The 19,618-nt window shown below is 30.0% G+C and overlaps 1 protein-coding gene across 1 annotated transcript; it reads left to right on the plus strand.

The window, feature by feature from the left end:
* Positions 1–16,393: 16,393 nt before the first annotated feature.
* LOC101514743 (uncharacterized) lies at positions 16,394–18,819 on the plus strand. Its single transcript, XM_004490497.4, has 2 exons — positions 16,394–16,690; positions 16,869–18,819. The coding sequence occupies exon 2, from the start codon at positions 16,906–16,908 to the stop codon at positions 18,607–18,609; it is 1,704 nt and encodes a 567-aa protein (XP_004490554.1). The 5' UTR covers positions 16,394–16,690; positions 16,869–16,905; the 3' UTR covers positions 18,610–18,819.
* Positions 18,820–19,618: the final 799 nt, after the last annotated feature.

Consider the following 19,618-nt stretch of genomic DNA (forward strand, 5'->3'; position numbering starts at 1 on the left):
AAATCGGAATTTTGACTGAATTATGATTAAAGTAACTAAAAAAAACTTAACTATGAGTGAATTATATATTTATGATTTTACAACAAAACATAATATTTAGATAACGAGAAAGCACCATTTTCTTTAATTCGTATGTGGCACCAAAATTCTAAGGACTTGCTTGCCTATATCTATTGACATGTGATTTGAATTTTTTGTTTTTACAAACTTCATTCAAATGCAATGATTAGTACAATCAAATTGAACAATTTGTCTTGGGGCATTCTCCCTCCACTCTTTGACACTAACACAACTAAATAAGTCACCAAGAACCTCTCACTCATACAAAGAGGAATCATAAGCAAATATAGCTATACCTAGCTAATATATTATTCCCAACAATCAAACCAATATTTTCCCCATGATCAATGATCAAAGAAAAATGAAAATTCATAGTCTTTAATCTCATTCAATACGAATAATTTTTGTGATTTGTGTAAGCAACCAATTCAATCACATGCTCGAGAGCCATTAGAAGGTTTGTGAGGAGGTTGGTGATGGCGTCATCACACATTCGCAATGTCCTCAAGGTACAATTCCAAAAGTCCAAACACATTTGAGACTTTCCAACGGTTAATGAACACAAACTTAATGCAATCTATAAAGAGAATAAAACAAGAGATTAAAGCACATAGCAAGTCATGATTTTCAGATCTTAAACCTCACAATCCAAAACGTCGAAACCACCATATAGCCATGGTGATTTTGACGGAGGTCGGTTCAAAAACGTATATTTCAGTGAGTGAGCGACCATGTTTCCATGATCATTTGATTTTCAAATTGTGTAAAATGCGCTAAAAATGAAAATAAAAAAATTGAAATTTTTGTGGACGTAGGTATTTCCATGCCAAATAATAAACACAAACCTATTGGACAATGACAATGGCAGCTGTATATTATTTATTTAAATGACTAATATTTTTAATTAGTTATTAATTTTGTTAAAAGAAAAATTGAACTAATAATTTTCTTATAACTCAAATCTTTATATTCCTCCTCCAAACCATTTATAACTCTACAGATATTATTAATGGTTAGATTGATCGATATTTAGTAGTTTCATTGTGGTGCACCTCTACTTTTGTGTGTGTGTGTGTGCATCTCTGCATCTAAACAGTTCTCCTTCTCCAAATTTTGTTTTCTAATGTTTCTATATTCCTCTTCCACCATTGCATTTTTTTATTGCAATGAAGCATTCTCTCTTTGTTAAGTGTCTTAGATTCATGTTTGATGAAGTGTTTATAAGTAGGTAAACCAAAAAACTTGGAAAACTGCATTAAGAGGCAATAAAGTGGGTAAGGAGTAAGGACAACATTGGTTTTAATGTATCATGAGAAAACTATACATATAGATGTCAAGCTCTATTTTGTAAGAAAATTCATTACAAAGGGGAGGTGATTCTAAAGAAGATCTCTGAAAAAGATCACCTAAGCAATAATCTAACTAATGTATTAACTAAGATACCGTCAAATTTAACGTGTGAATTTTATGGATTGATATTTTTAACATATACTTTATATTTAAATACGTTTAGTTTTGAATTTCTTTTTATCTTTTAAGATAAATTAGTAGTAATAATTGTTGTTGTTTATCTTTTATGGGTGGTTGTATTGAAAGTTGAAACATTTGACTTCAACTTTTTGCCAGCTGCTTATATATATAGTACTAATATAACACTAGGTTCTAGCGTCTAGGTGGACTAAAGGTCACATGCATATTTTATCATTTTATTCTTTAATATATATATATTCACATGTTCACATGTTGCATTCAATTTAACCAACATTAATAAATCGTTGTTGATATCATGAACTATTATAGATCTATAATAAATAGATTATAGTGAAATGTTATTTGGACACACAAATTGACACATAATTGAACATAATATAATATTGATTTAATTGCAGTTTTGGTCTCCTTATTTTAGCTGAATCGCAAAAGTAATTCCCCCATTTTAATTCTCTTCAGTTTTGATCCCCTAAACAAAATTTTAGTCCAAAATTTGATGAAATTTCATTTTTTTTTTCGCGTTTATTTAAGTCACATCATGCCTCAAGATCTCGTAGTGCAACAATTGTACATGAAATCTATGATAATAAATGGTGTGGTGTGACTTGAAAGAAATAAAACTTCATCACGTTTTGTACCAAAATTCTGTTTAGGGACCAAAACTGCGGAGAAATAAAATGGGGAGACTACTTTTGCGATTCAATTAAAATAGGAGGACAAAAACTGCAATTAAGCCTATAATATTTATTGTTCATACATATTAATATCTCATTAAATTTGACTTTTTACATGTTGATGAGAAAATGTGGATCATACTCTATCCCTCTCAGTTTGCTTCTTCCACTTTGTCTCTTTCTTTCCTTTGTCTATTTTTCCTCTTTCTCATTCACACAAAAAATCCATACAAGGTTAAACTTTCTTCCTCTTTCTCATTCACTTTTCCTTTTTCCACTTTCCTATTTTTTCCTTCAATTCTTTCATTTTTATTTTCGTTAAACATTGAAACAGAGAGAAATATAATGATTTAAGAGGAAGAGGAAGAAGAAGAAGGATATGATGAAATTCATATATTTAAGGAAGTAACAACGACAATGGTGAAAAAGGTATCAGGTCCACAAATTTCTTTTTTATTTTAGAGTTTATTTGACATTTTTGTTGATTAAGACTATTCATCCATTTTTGTTGCTTATGATTTCAACTCATTCCTCTTTATTTTCATACTCTTAGCATTGCTTAAGATTAATAATTTTTCCCCAATTTTTCAAATTTCAAATTTTGTATTTGCAATGTTCTAGAAATTGATAGTGAACTTTAAAAATTGATTGTGAATTTTCTTTGTTTCCAAGTTTAAAGTGTGTTTTTTGCACACTAATGCAAAAAAAAAAAAAAATTATACTGGTGAAAATTTAGATCATTCTTCATAAAAAAATGTGTTAACCTTAGGGTTTTATAAATCTTTATCAAAGTGGTTAATAATGTACACATTGTTGGTTAAAGAAGTAGATAAGGTTGGTTAATGAGTTATCTTTGTGCACTATTTTACTTTAGGATACGTAAAGTTATATGAGACTTTAAGAATGAAAACTTGTGTTGATTTTGACATCTACAATTGATTAAGAATACACCTCCTTTGACGATTTTTACAACAATTGAAGAGGTGTATGATCGATGGATTCTTACAATCATGTTAGGCAGTTCTAGTATAGCTAATTTTTTAGTCAATAATTTTGTGTGCTTGTGATGACTTGACGATTTTTGAGGGAATGTATCGACAGTGTGTCCACTCATCTTCTCCATCATCAGAATCCATGAATCGTTCACCCTCTCCTCCATCACGACCATCTCCACCACACATTTCGTCTGATGCAACATTTTCAGACAATCTCTCATCTTCCCTAGAGGAAAACCCTAATCTTATCAACCCAAATCCCTTGTCTACTATTCTTCCACCACTCTATACATGTCCTCCTCCAAACCTTGCTCAAGTTCCTCCACACTTAAGAAACCCCACTGCAGCAAAGTGACGTTTTATGCGTGTCCAATCTGGTATTGGAACTTCAAAAACCTCAAACCTAAAACCATTATACTTCATCATCTATGATTCAGAGACATATGAATCATTTGATACTCCTCCTCACACAACTAATACAGAGAAAACAACTACTCCAACAACATCAGCTAAACCTATCACACCATCAAAATCTTCATTCTCATCTAAGCCATCTCAATCAACTCCTCCAAATCAAAAAGGAGATTGATAAATGAAAATTTATCTACTTCCCAAAAACCATCTCAACCTTCTTCTTAATCCACAAAACCAATACCACGTTCCATAAAAACTAAAAACACCATGACCATTGCCCAATTCCTAGCCATAAATAATCTCAGAAATCCCCAAAGATTGAAAACACATGCACCCAAACAAAATTTAAAATCCACTGCCCCCGCCTCTCCAGAACATTCTCCTATTCCAAAATGTTCCCCAGCCCCAAATCAAGAATATTTTCCAGTTCAAGAACGTTCTCCAGTTCGTTTGCCTTCTCCTTCCCAAAACCAAGAACCTTCTCCACTTCAAGAACGTTCTCCTGCTCAACCTCCCTCTCCTTCACATCATCAAGAACATTCTCCAGAAGGAGACTCTTCTCCAGTTCTTACTCCTTCTCCCTCCCCAAAAACCAAATGTTCTCCTACTCTAGAGCGTTCATCTTCCTCAACATTTGAATAATCTCCTCAACCATCCCCTCCCTCCAAAAAATCAAAACCTAATACCCTTCCTCTTATTTCTTCCAAAGTCTCAAAAATCTTCAAGGACAAATGGGCTCAACGCCCTATTGGGACAGGAAGAGTTTTTGTCTTTGACAAACTCATCGTGGATGGCAATGTTGTCTAGCATCATACTGATGCACTAGGCTGGACCTCCTTTTTACAAACATTTAAGCATTATTATCCAGATGTTGTACGTGTTTTCTACTGCAATGCCAAAACTTTCTCGGATAAAATCTCTCATTATATCCACCATTAAAGGCATAGAGATTCGACTAACTCATGATATCCTAGCCTCCATCCTCCAGCTCCCAACAGAAGAACCTTTTATCTTTGGAAGCAAATGGTATTCAACTCTGAACCTCAATCAGACTGAAATACTCTATGATCTAATTCAGGAAGGGTCTACACGTTATCTTTGCACCTACCTAAAGCCCCTTCTTAAAGTCTTCAACAACATGAGTCAACATACCATCATTCCTCACTGTGGAAGCCATGAGTATGTTTCTGACAACGATGTTTTTATTATTTATCATCTTCTTAATTGTAAGCGCCCTAACCGTCCTCATATCATCCTTCATCATATGATTTCAGCTGCCACTAAAGATTACAAGAAAAATACAGTTCCCTATCGAATGATTTTAACCAAAATCTTTAGGCATTTTGAGATATCCTTCACAAATGAAAAATCACTCATAAAAATCTCAAAATTTTCCACCAAAAACCTCTCCCACATGAGAAAAACGTTCTCTGAACAACCCACTCCCACAACCTCTTATTTTCCAACTTCCATAAAAAGAAAACGCTCGACCAGAAGAATAATTGCCCCTCTACCAATCCCTTTCTCACCTCAAACATCTGAGCATTGATGCAGTAGCTGAAACTGCACAAGAATGTTCTCCACCAAACCGAGAACGTTCTATAGAAGAAATCCCCAATCCTCCAACTTTTTTTGTTTTCCCCCAACCTTCAACCTTATCCTCCACATATTTTCTCTCCTACTCTCAAATTCTTCACTCTTCTCCTCATGACCTCGACACCTTATTACCCAACTATCATACAAGTACCATGTCTCCACTCTTTGTCTCTCCACAAAAAACTAGCTCTTCCATTTTTGAAATTAGCCAATTTTTAAACTTTCCAAATATTCCAGGCCCATCCTTCCGTCAACCATCATCATCTGATACTTTACCATTCGTTGCAACCTATTTTGCCACTATTCCATAAATCTTCGTATCTCCCATTCCATCCAACACAGTTTTTGCTGCCACCTCTCAACCTTCCACTCATCTCCATACTCCTCCTCGCATGGCTAAACATTCTAACTCTGATATCATGGTTGCTCTTCAGACCATCATGGCACACCAACTTCAGTAGGATCAGGAGACCACCCTGTTGAGAACATGGCTGACAGAACAACTAGCTCCCAAACTGAGAATCATTCATCCTCCACTTCATCTTTCTCCCACTCATTCGCAAGTACCTAACCCTGCAAAATCCTTCTCTTCTGAGGGATCTTCTCCATCGCTTGCCAACTAGGGTCTAGATACTCCTTCCTTTTTGTATGACAAAGGGGGGAAATTAAGATGGTTTTTATTTTGTTTATAGAAATCATGTTTGTATCTTGGACTCTATGAAATATGCTAATGCAAACTGATAATTTGTATCTTCACATGAATTAATGAAAAGAAAGCTTATATTGAAATTATATGATGTTTTAAATTTCTGTCAAAATCACGTACTGCATTAATTGAGGGGGATTTGTTAAGCTCTCAAAATTGATATTAGAATCAGAATTAAAATCTAAACTAACATGTTTGTCATCATCAAAAAAGGGGAGATTGTTAAGACAAACTCTCAAATTAAAGTTTTGATGAAAATAAACAAAGGTTAATTAAGAATGTTAATTATGATTCTAAAATATTATGTTAATTTAACTTCTGCTTTTGAGTGAATTAATTCAAAGATAGGAATCAAGCAAAGCAAAGAAATCAGATGAAAAGTGAACATATAAAGAAATAAGAACATTCTGGATAAAACGGAGGATGTTCTCTAGGAGCAAGACTAATCATCACATCCTCAAGATCAATCAATCTCCATTAGTTCAAAGAAGATTATGCCTCTGAATTTTATACTAAGGTTATCAGTACTTGGCAAGGAACAAATGGGATCCATTTCATTCAAAGAAGGCATTCAAAATCACTAAAAGAATAGGTCTTGAATCAAGCTAGTCAAAATGAGTCTGAACCTTCTTCAGCCAAAATGTCAAGAAAGATAATCAATCTTGATATGTACAAGACATCAGGAAGTCATCCATAATGATTAAAACTGAACCTCCAGATTGATCATCAATCTCCAGAAAGTTCAATAGTTGACAGTCCAGATTGATAATCAATCTCCGTTTCTGCAGAAAGTGTACTATCTATCTCCTTAATTCTGCAGAACTTTATTATCATTCTGCAAACTATTTTGGACATAATCAAGTCTTCAGATCGAAGATATAACATCAACAAATACATATGAAGCATAAAGGATCATTAATCACCAAGGCAATCTGATCAAGAATGAATAAATCAGTCCAGTCAAACAGTTTTCAAAAATGTTCAAAGGCTGAAATATTTTTATTCATATATATTGGTTTTGGTCAAAACTGACAGAACACTACCAACAACTCTTTTGACCATTATTAAATGCTTCAAAACACCTATAAAAGAAAGACAAATGCTCAGGGAAATGGCAGAAGTTCAAGTGATATCAAGTCTCACAAATCATTCACATTCACATACTTGAAATTCTCATTTTTGCAAGAAAGATTCAGTTATGATTATATATCATAATATGTTATTATTGTACTAAATTATTTGTAAAAAATCGAATCTCAAACAAGAGTTGAGACATCTCAGATTCTATCAAAACAATCTTATCATTATTGTAAAACTCAAACTATAAGAGTTTAGTATATTTTGAATAGATTGGAAGAAATCCTATCAAGGTTGATAAGTGATTAAATTGCTTTCTAGGTGGAAAGAAATAGAGCTTGTAACAAATCAAGGTTGATCTAAGCTAGGTGCTATAAAACCAAGAAGGTTATTTGTTTTGAACACTTAGTGAAAAATCTCACAGTTGTGAGGATTGGACGTAACTCAAGTTGGGTGAGCCATGATACATCTTTGTGTGATATTCTTTCTCTTATCTCTTTATTTATTGAGCTTGATTGATTAATTGAGTAAAAACATAAACTGAATTTCTGTTTTTTAAGCTAACCAAGAACGTTCTCCGTTTTCTGGTAAAATTCAAGAACGTTCTCTGTTTTCTGTTTTCTTAACCAAGATCATTCTTGAGTTAAATCTTTAGACTTTTTCAAGAATTTTTAAACAGGAAGATTTACAATTCAAAACTCCATTCCTTGTAAATCGACATTACTACTTTAATTACATCCAAACAATTATCCTTGCACTAAAATATGACTATTGCCTCAAAAATTGCCAATTTATTACAAGCACACAAAACTATTCAATTATGTATCAATTTGTATGTAAAAATAAAATTTCTGTAGATTATGTGAATGTTGATGACGAGAGATGCAACATATTTAATGCCAACGCGAGAGAAAAAGTAGGTGTGAAGAGTTTAATTGGTGAAGAGAAGGCATTAGGTGGATTAAAGACTGGGGAGGGAATTGGCCCACGTTAATTTAATGAGGAGGAAATATAATTTTTTTACTCCATCCTTATTTTTATGTCTCTACTCTACATTTGTGATGAAAATTTCAAATCTGTCTGTGTATATATAGCAAATCCCTCCTAATTCCGATGACTTTTACATCAATGTTTCCCGAGATATTAGCGTGTTCCAAATTTTAGGAAAACTTGCAGCAAGTTTTTTATTACAAAAGTTTAAAGTTTAGAGTTTGTTTCATTGTGTTTTATTTTTTAGTTTTTAAAAATTATTTTATAAATAAATATTAGAAAATTGTTTTTAAAAAAAAAATTAAAAAAAATTTGTTTGGTAATTTTAATTTTTTAAACAGTTTTTTATTAGAGAGTAAAAAAATTGAAAAATGAAAAGTAATACATCATTTATCTATTTTGTTTTTTTAATTTTAAAAAGTATAATATGAAAAATAGTTTTACAAAACAGTTTTTAAAAACAAGTAATTCAAACAAGTTTTTTAGTTTTTAAATTTTAAAATACTAAAAAAGAGTTTTTAGGATGTGAATCAAACAAACCCTTAGTTTCCGAATTTTTATTTCAAGTTTTTTATACACTATTCACAAGTAAATGTTATTATTTTTCGATGAAAGAAAAAATAAATATTCTTCTTTTTATATATTTCAACTCAAACATTTTTCTTAAGCAATCCAATTTCATAAGTATTTTAAGAGTTCTAATAATATTTATATTATCAACATAAAAAATAAATATAATAAAATCATTAATTTCTAACATTTTCTTAAACATGCATGGACAAATGATATCATTTTAATATCCTCTATTTAAAAAATATTCACTAATAATACTATACAACATGCATCTAAATTATTTGAGTATATAAAAATACTTATTCAATTAAGTAATCTCTTTGAGAATCCAAATTAGATGTTTCACAAAAATTAAATTCTTCAAAAAAATTTCATATAATTATAACTATCAACTGAGCCATATAAATACATTGTAGTACGTCATTCATATGTAAATAGGGTCTTTCATGTGATGTGATGCTAAACTTAATAAGTATTAAAAAAAATACTTGAATTCGTTGGTAGAGAATATGTCTCTTCGAAATCAATAACAAATTTTTGTTAATACTCTTGAACAACAGGTCAAACTTAATATACCGTTTTCTATTTTCGTAAAAATATACTCATATCTAATTAACTTCACATCTTCAAGTCTATAAACTTAAAATTCAAAAACATTTTGTTTTGCAAAGTGAGTTTAATTTTGCATCAAATTAATCATTGTTTTGTCGATAATCTTTAATAGTGTTTCGTTCATGATAATTATTGTCATTTTACACATATAGCACTGCATTATATGCTAAAACGTTATCAATGTTGCCTCTCTTTTGGTTCCATTGTACTCCATTTACAACATCGTTTTTTGAGATATCTTTATATTAACAAGTTTCAGGTACTTGATCAATTTTTTTAAAATTAAAAATCAATTATGTAAAAGTACTTTTATAGATTTTACATTTTCTTAGTTGGGTCATCTTACATTTTAGCTCATTTCCTTATTTAAGGATATTTATCTTTGAAACCAAAAAATATACCACACTTCATGTGGGCTGATATTCATTTGCAATTATAGATTGTCCAACAAGGACATTACTATTACTTTTATGTGGATTATTAACAACTAATACTTGGTTTGCTAAACTTTGTAGATGAACTATCTTTAGAACTTATGTATTACAATAGTTTATTTGATGATTAAGATGAGATAATATTCTATTTCAAGCAATACTAATAGATGGGATTCATATATAATATATACTAGAATATAACCCGCGCGTTGCGCAGGATATATAGACTTTAACATATTAGTAGTATTATCAATAAGATTTTAAAATTTCAAAAATAATATAATTTATTCATTTTATTTGTAGAGTATTTTTTTCAAGTGGATTTATTTGAGTAATTATTATATATGAGTTGACAAACACACATTTAAGAATATGTAAAATATTTTGCAGAACGTAATTGCAACTAATTCATATATTTAGTATTAAATATCCATAGTGAAGATCATCCTACAAACAAAATTCATAAATTATATTTAGTGTTACAAATCTTAAAAGTATTTTAATAAATATTAATATATGTAATTATCTACCGCAAAATCAGATTCGTCATGCTCTTTTTTTGTGTTGTCAAATCTAAATTTATTGTCAAAATATTGTTAGAAAAATATAAAATTATTTTCTCATTTGATATTCATTTCATTCTAACCATGTCAAAGAAATGACAAATCAAAATTCCAATATTTTGAGTATGAGACTTCTATACAACATGACTTAAGAATTTTCACAAACAACTCGTATCTTCGATTGAGTAGAGGTAAAACAAATGTAGAAGCTTAAAATTGGTAGTATTTTTAAAAAATTTGACAACATAAAACATCTCCTTAAAAAAAAAAATACTTTTTTAATCTAAATATTAAACATTATTCTTTTATCTATAAATGGTAAATATTTTTCTCCCGAAGACACAATAATAATACTCATATAAAGTTGAATAAAGACAACTTTTCTTTCTCTTTTGAGGAGTCAATATACTTTTCTATCGTAGATGAGATCAAATATATCTGCAAAAACAATACTCTAACTAAGAACAATCAAGGTTTGAGAAAAATGAACAAATATGTATAATATGTTACAAAATACCACTTACTCAAAAGCTATTTATGCGAAAGAAAAGAATTTTCCAACTATATCTACTTCTTTGAAAATAATTGGGTTGCAAAGATATTTCCCTTTGAGTTGATAAAGTAGGGTTGTAAAAATTTACGCATAATATTTTCTAGTGGCAGTGGCGAACCTGCCATATAAAAGTTAATAGCATAAGGCTGCAATATAAAAATTAATTGCATAAACGTGTTAAAATAGTTGCAAGAAAAAAATTATATTGACCATTTAAATAAACAATTACAAATTTAGAATTGGAGTCACTACAATACAATAATAAGAGTTATTAAGCAAAATATAACGGCAAAGTTTCAGTTAGCAGAATATAATGGCAAAGTAAATATTGAAGAGATTGTTTGAAGAAGTAGAATAATATACGTAAAAAAAAAACTTATATATTGATTGTACTTTAATTTGTAACTCATAACACATTAATAGTTATACATAATATTAGATGTTAAATAGTAATAATAGTAGTTAAATGTATGTTAAAGCAAATTGAAGTGGAATAATAAGGAGGATGGAAGAGGGATGATGAAATAGTACATTTTAGATGTACCAGATTAGATTTTTGGTTGAGGTGATAATATTTAAACGAAATGACACAATAGTGGATGATGTGTCACAATAGTATGTGGAATTTTATTTTAATATATATAATAATAATAATAATAATAATAATAATAATAATAATAATAATAATAATAATAATAATAATAATAATAATAATAATAATAATAATAATAATAATAATAGTAAAATGTGTGTTAAAGCAAAATGAAAGTTGAATAATAAGGAGAATTGAAGAGGAAAGACTTTTTACATGTGCCACATGAAAGTTTTGTTGAAGTGACAATATTTGAATGAAATGACACAATATTAGATGATGTTTATGTGGGAGTCTATTTTAATACATATAATAGATTCTCAAAATTCATGCATAGTATTTGAGTAATTGACCATACATAACTCATTAAAAAAATGTTTATATAGAGAATATTAGGTTATTGACTAAAAATCAATTGTAAATTAAGAGTAAGACTTACATTTGATAACTTGTTGGCTAGATGCATAGTGATGTCTTAGAATGTAATTTTCTATTTTCCCAAGTATAAATTAGAAGTTCCGATTTCATATGTATTAGTCCTACAATTAACTTTTGACGTCTAATTAATGGAGCTTCTAGTTTATTTTTACGTATGAGCATATGCTACGAAATGTTCAATATCAATTATAATAGACACACAATACTTATTAGATGTTTTTTTGAATGGTCCATAAAATGAGCTCTTAGTAAGGTTAGCTAAGCAAATAATCTCACAAACTTCTAATTGTGAGTTGGCAAGAAACATGTATGTGATCATCTAATTGATACTAATTGAAGTTATACATATTGTTGGAGAGTCCTGGGGTGCGGGAGTAACAATGGCCAAATGTTTAAAAACTATTAGAGAGTTTGATATCACATCTCCATCCAAAATCTTAAGAGAATGAATATATAGGTCACCACTTTTATATTTTCAATATTTAGTTCATTCATAGTCCATGTGAGACTTAACCACACTTGAACCTAACAATCTTCCCATAAGTGTAAATCTTCCACATCCTATAATTGCATCAGTGTTATTACCAACAAACACGTCTCTTGATTGCATTGTCAGGAAGACTTTTGTTACAAGGATCCAATACCAAGATTCACTCTCGCTCTCCCACCAAGTTGAACCAGAGCTCTGATACCACTATTGGAGAGTTCTGATGGAGCAGAATGAACAACAAACCAAATGCTCTAGAAGCACAAGAGACTTTGACACCATATCTCAACGCAAAACCTTAAGGCAATGCATATATGGTTCAACACTCTTTTATATCCAATATTTATCCCATTTATAGTCCATGTAGGACTTAACCACTCACACTTGAACTCAATCCGTATCTCAATGGTTCACATGACTGGTATATTGGTTCACATCTATTACCATAGACGATATATAAAGGTGAGAGAATCATTTTCCAAATTGTTAAGTTCCTTTTGGGACTAGTAAAACACAAAACTTATTGGATTGAATAATCTACTAACTCTTAAATATATGTCGACATAAATTTTTAACTATATTTTGTATCATAATTGTTTCAGGATTACCCAACTGATCTTATCAACGAAAAATTTAATATGTTTGTAAACTTCTAATTTACAATAACATGTGTTTCAATTATTCTAATCCATATGAATCAATAAAAAAAATCATAACTTTTAAAATTTAAAATCCCAAGCACAAATAAAGAAAAAGTTACACATAAATAAATTCAACTTCTCCACAATGTACATAAGTTACTACATCATTATATATAGAGAAATAAAACTATTATAGCACTATTTAAAGGATATAACCTCAAATCATAATAATGGAATTTTTATCAATTTCACATGTAATTAATCAATACCACATCATTTTATTTTTAGCGTCAAAATGAAATTTATCGAGCAGCTAAGTCAACTATAATAAAAGAGACAATACAAGCAAGACGATCCTCAATCTATATTGAGTTATGGAATCTAAACTACAACGAGCAAAATGATGTACAAAAACATTAATAATTCGTATAAAATGATTTTTTTAAAATAAAAAAAAATTGATAATCTTTTAAGAATCAACGATCACAGAACTAAAATAAGATAAATCTTTGAATTTTGCATGTATTCTTAGGACTACATTAATATAGTCCCATTCAAAGACAATCTTCTTGAATCCAATATCTAGAGTAAACTAAAGAGCTAGTCTCAAACTCAATGCTTCCACAATATCAGAATTTGGAAATGCCTCAAAACATCACGTGGTTGCAACCACCACCAAACCATTAACATCACGGATGACTGATCTAAGTATCCAATACCACATTTATTATTCATCGGTCAAGATGGACTCACATTAACTTTATATAAAGACCTTGTAGGGGAGACATATGCATGAGAATTGAAAGCTTGTGTGTTCAAACGATTCTTTTGGTCCTCAATGACACTCTAAATTTTATGGATGGTTTTACATAGAGAAGCATTTCCCCCCTTCAAATATGACTTTCTTTATAGCGTATCAAATATCATAAGACCCAACTTGTTTCTTCATCTAAGTCCTGATTGATCATATTTTCAAGCCAATGAATACAAGTAAATTGGTAGCCTTCAAAATAAGCACTCAAAGGAGATTTGAACTATATCTCTTTTGACCAAATGCAACTCTTAAAAATGTGGTCAATATCTTCTTGAGCCAAACCACATCTAGAACAAAAATGCTCCAACATCATGCTATATCAATTATTATAACTACAACAATAGTTATAAAAAAAATAGTATGAATCATTTGTTTTTAGAAATAAAGTTCAATCTATCATGTAATCTTTAACAGTTTTAATCAATGACAAATCTTTATTCTGTCACAATTGTGACTAAATTTTTTGAAAATATTTTTCTCATTTTTGCTACTCGAGGAGCATATATGTATTCATTTATGGGAATATACATAATTTTCTTATTTTCTTTTGTTTCAAATTATACGAAAATCAAACGCTAATTTATAGATTTCATTTTGGTCTTTTAATTTTTTTTCCCGTTTCTTTTTGGTTTCTTAAGTTACAAATATTAGATAGTTTGGTCTTAAATTTATAAACTTTAGTCACTTTAATCCCTTAAGTTATTAACTTTAGACACTTTGATCTCGTAAGTGAAAAATGATAGACATTAATAGATAGAACAAAATGTCTAATATTTATAATTTAAAAATATAAAATATTTAATATTTATAATTTAAATGACAGTGTATTCAATTTTGTGATTAAAAGGACTAAAATGAACAAACAAAATTTAAGTGACTAAAATTTCAAATGTCTATTTGTCAAAAAAATTGTCTAATATTTAAGATTTAAAATACCAAATTATAATTAAAAAAACTTAAGAGACCAAAGAAAAATTTAATTGCAACCTAAGAGTGTGTTTGGATGAGATAATTGAAAATTATAAAAAAATTATAAATCTAGACAATTCAAATGCCTCAATTGAATTCTTTTCATTTTTAAATTTTGTTATTTTAATAAAAAGATTTGTTTTTCAAAAACTGTGCTATTGTTATAAATTTCAAAAGTTGAGGGACAGAAATGAAAATTAAATTTGAGTCAAAATTAAAATTTTGGAAAGTTGAGAAACTATTTTACAAATTTTGAAACATAAATTCATATTCTAAAAAATAAAGAAGAAATTTGAAAATTTTAAATTTTAAATAATGTCTAAAATAATCTAAATTTAATTTTACAAATTACTTTATGAAATTATTTTATTTTAAAAAATTATTTAAATTTATTATTTAAACAAAATAATTTGTATATTTCTTTCGTCCAAACACATTCTAAGAAACCAAAAATATAATTTAACCTATAATATCTTGTAGTCACGGTCGTTTAATTAGAGCAGTACGATATTTATCATCCCTTAAGTCACGGTCCATTTTTGCCATTGCTACGTGTCCTATATGCATTTTAGTAATTTAGTATATCGCTATATTCTGTCAAAAAATAATCGTTATACTGAGTCTGCCATGATACTTGACTTTAGAATTTTACCTTTTTGCCATTGTCGGTGACCAAATTATATAAATTCCTTAAACCTTTCATAATGGTGGATGATTTATCTAGGTACCCTTGAAATAAATTTTAGGAGTCTAAAAGAGTAGTATAGAATCACTCTTTATTGTGAGTTTTGTACAATAAATTACATTAAAATAAAAGAAAAATACTATGAAATATAGAGATGTAAAGTTATTAGTAAATACATCAAATAGATTAAATGTTTATTAAACATTGTCAAACATTATCATTATAAAATAAATAATGTGTACATCTAAGTCACATTTAAAGACTTAATAGGATACTTTTAGTAGTAATTATAATTCATATTGACTACGTATTTTTTATAGATATATGTTAGTGGCTAATTGTTAATAAAAAAAAAAAGAAAATATTAGTAGCAACGATTGAACATCTAACATTATTTTTTATACTCCTTCGATATACTTTAACTCATGGATTGAATTATATACGTGTTAACATAAATACATGAGGGCATCAAAAAGAAAACGAAAAACTAGCCTAAATGCATCATCACCATTAATTAATATTAAATTGATTGAGTGAATACTTTCGGTTTAAATTCATCACTATCTTTGGATTTAAATAGAGTACATATACTAATGAATACTTCATCTAACTTATAATGACTGTTTTACACACTCTTATTATTGACAAGTTAGAAGTAGTGTTTATTAATTGTGAAATTAATAAATATGCAGATATATTTAGATATAAAATTACATACAAATTTTGATATAATTATATTAAATTCATCTTTTCTTCTACTAGATAATATTATTTGTATACATAGTAAGGGAGCTAAAAAAAATTACCTAGAAATGTAATTACATTGTTGATTTATTAGAGAAAAAATAAAAATATTTATTTATATTAATGATGAAAAAACCATACATGCTAACAGAAATCTTTTTTTATTTTTTGACAGAATGCAGATAGAAACTTTTATCTATTTAATTCATAATAATTTCTTCAAGAAAATCATAATAATAACAATTTGGATCCATGACTTGGAGTTTTTATTATGCCAAATTTCACTCTTACTAACGTGACACTATTTTCGTCTCCTTCTCCTTCCTACCTCATCCTAGGGGTGCGTATTGCGCCCACACCTTCTTCTATCTCAATCTCTCACACCTTCTTTACGAATTTTCATTTTCTTCCTTTCTCGATTATTTAATTAACAAAAATTTCTTCTTGAGTTGAAAAATGAGCCACACAACAACACATACATAAGACACTTTTTGTGAGTATGAGACACACACACACACACAAACACTTTCTATAAGGTGTCACTGATTCTTCATTTGTAAAGATCCCAAGTTTGGATAACAGGTTAGTTTCCAATTCTGCATTCAGATCTTGCAATTTTGGTAAATGGGTATTTATTTTATTTTTCAGATCTTCAAATTGCTACATACCCAAATGATAAAAATTTGAACTTTAAACCTCTTATTACTATTTTAATCCATTTTAGTTTACTGGGTATCATTGTTTTTTCATTTTTATGCAGGATATACATCTTGGGGTTGATTTAATAGACATTAGGAATGTTGGGTCGGTCTGGATTTTCTAGACCAGGAGGTTTCAGGCCAGAGAATTTAGGTCAGAATACTATGGCCATGATTGGTAATGTTTGTTTCTCAGTTTTTGTTATTGGGGTTTTGGTATTTACTATTATGGCTGCTACTTATGAACCTGAGGATCCTTTATTTCACCCTTCAACAAAGATCACAACATTTCTAACTTCCAAATCCAATGCTACTTTTAAGTCAGATAATAGTGTTGTTAGAACTGGAGAAGATTTTATGGCTGCCAATGAATCTGTTTTTGGTGCTATTATTAACATGACTGATGTTGATAACTCGGTTAGTGGCGAAACGGGTGAGGTGGTCGAGGCGACTCAGTGTGATGGCAATTCGGGTCCTATTGATTGTAGGGACCCTGAGGTTTTTCATTTGATGATGAGGGCTACTATTGAGAAGTTTAAGGATATACATTTTTATAGATTTGGGAAACCTGTTGCTGGATCGAATGATAGTAGTTGTGATATGGCGTGGCGGTTTAGGCCTAAGGATGGAAAAGCTGCTGCATTTTATAAGGATTATAGGAGATTTGTCATTGAAAGGTCCGAAAATTGTACGCTTAGTGTTGTTAGCATTGGGGAATATCATACTGGTATGAATGCAAGGAAGAGGAAGAAGAATCAGAAGGGTGGACTAGAGAAGACGTCGTTGAATACGGACCAGGTGAACGCGTTGCCGGTTGTTGGAGAGATGGTTAATGACAGCCTCCCTGTAGTTGAGTCCGAAAGTTCGTTTAGTCGAGGTAAATACTTGGTTTATATGGGTGGTGGAGATCGGTGTAAGAGTATGAATCATTACTTGTGGAGTTTTTTGTGTGCTTTGGGAGAAGCTCAGTACCTAAATCGAACGTTGGTTATGGATTTGAGCATATGTCTGTCTTCGATTTACACTTCGTCGAAACAGGACGAGGAAGGAAAAGATTTCAGGTTTTACTTTGATTTTGAGCATTTGAAGGAGGCGGCGTCGGTGTTGGACAAGGATCAATTTTGGGAAGATTGGAGTAAGTGGCAACAAAAAGATGGGATGAATCTTCATCTTGTGGAGGATTTTAGGGTCACACCGATGAAACTTATGGATGTGAAGGATGCTTTAATCATGAGAAAGTTTGGATCGGTCGAGCCGGATAATTATTGGTATAGAGTCTGTGAAGGAGAGACAGAATCTATTGTTCAAAGGCCATGGCATTTGATTTGGAAATCGAGGCGGTTGATGGATATAATGTCTGCAATAGCTTCAAGGTTAAACTGGGATTATGACTCGGTTCATGTTGTAAGAGGTGAAAAGGCAAGAAACAAGGAGCTTTGGCCTAATCTCGATGCGCATACCTCCCCCGATGCACTTCTCTCAACTTTGCGGGACAAGATCGATGAAGGAAGAAACCTCTACATTGCAACAAATGAACCGGATACATCTTTCTTTGATCCTTTGAAGGATAAGTATACAACTCATTTTCTCGACGAATATAAGGATCTCTGGGACGTAACTAGTGAATGGTACTCTGAGACAACGAAACTCAACAACGGTGTTCCGGTAGAATTTGATGGTTACATGAGAGTATCCATTGATACAGAAGTGTTCTTGAGAGGTAAGAAGCAACTTGAAACTTTCAATGATTTGACCAGTGATTGCAAGGATGGTATCAATACATGTAATGTTGCAGAAAACTAAATTTCTGTGAGATGTGAAATTCCAATGTTTCATACATTGAAACATACTCACTTGTACTTTTAGTTGTTATATGTGTTGGCATTTGAGACTTTGTAATCTTTAGTTGTTGTGGCAGTGAGGAGTAAAATTATTTAGTTTGTATTGTAAGAGTAGTGTCGCTCACCTTGGAATTTTTGAAAGTTCTTAATTGAAATTTGTTTTATGCTTAAATCCAATGTATCTAATTATTGGCTGAAACAAAACTGATTCTTCACACCAATTAACTATATATTAAGAAAAGTTGGTAGTGAATTTAAGTGTCAATTTTATGTCTAGATGTTGCTAAAATATTCTTTATATATGAATGTATTCAACTTGATTTTTTTCGTTTTCTAGGATAAATTAGGAGTAATATAAGGGATATGTGGAAAAATAATAATAAATGAATCTAGTAACTTAAAGTGTGCCTATATTTTGAGACAAATTATTTTCTCAAATGGTGCATAAATTCAATGCTATCTTATCATTATCATAAAAGCTATTTCAGTTGTTACATGTTGGAGGTGTTGGCTATGATAATTTTGGTACTTGATTGTGTTTCTCATGCTGAGAAAGATGTTTTCATTACCATGTGTCAAAGAGCTATTAGGGAGGTTTTTAATGTGATATGAAGTGTCGGAGTTAGGTTAAATATTAAGTTGAAAATGGAAAGTGTAAGTTAAGCTTTCACTATGCCCTGAAAAAATGAGAATCTAAAGTAACACTAGAGTTGGTGAATTCAATCTACATAAAAATAGTTTCTTACTCCACTCGGATGTGCATATTTATTAAAAATATTATTGAGTGTAATAATTTTTATTTCTGTGATAAATGTGTTTTGCAAAACCAAACATGTATATTATATGGAATTTTACATATGGAAGTTAAACCACTAAAAAATAACACTAAACATTTATTATGGTTTGACATTCTTTAGACAAATCAATATTTTGTTTACTTTTTTTCTTCTAAAGAACTTATGCAAATTATA

This window comes from Cicer arietinum, chromosome 2 (genome assembly GCF_000331145.2).
Source record: "Cicer arietinum cultivar CDC Frontier isolate Library 1 chromosome 2, Cicar.CDCFrontier_v2.0, whole genome shotgun sequence".
In the NCBI taxonomy this organism is placed as follows: Eukaryota; Viridiplantae; Streptophyta; class Magnoliopsida; order Fabales; family Fabaceae; genus Cicer; species Cicer arietinum.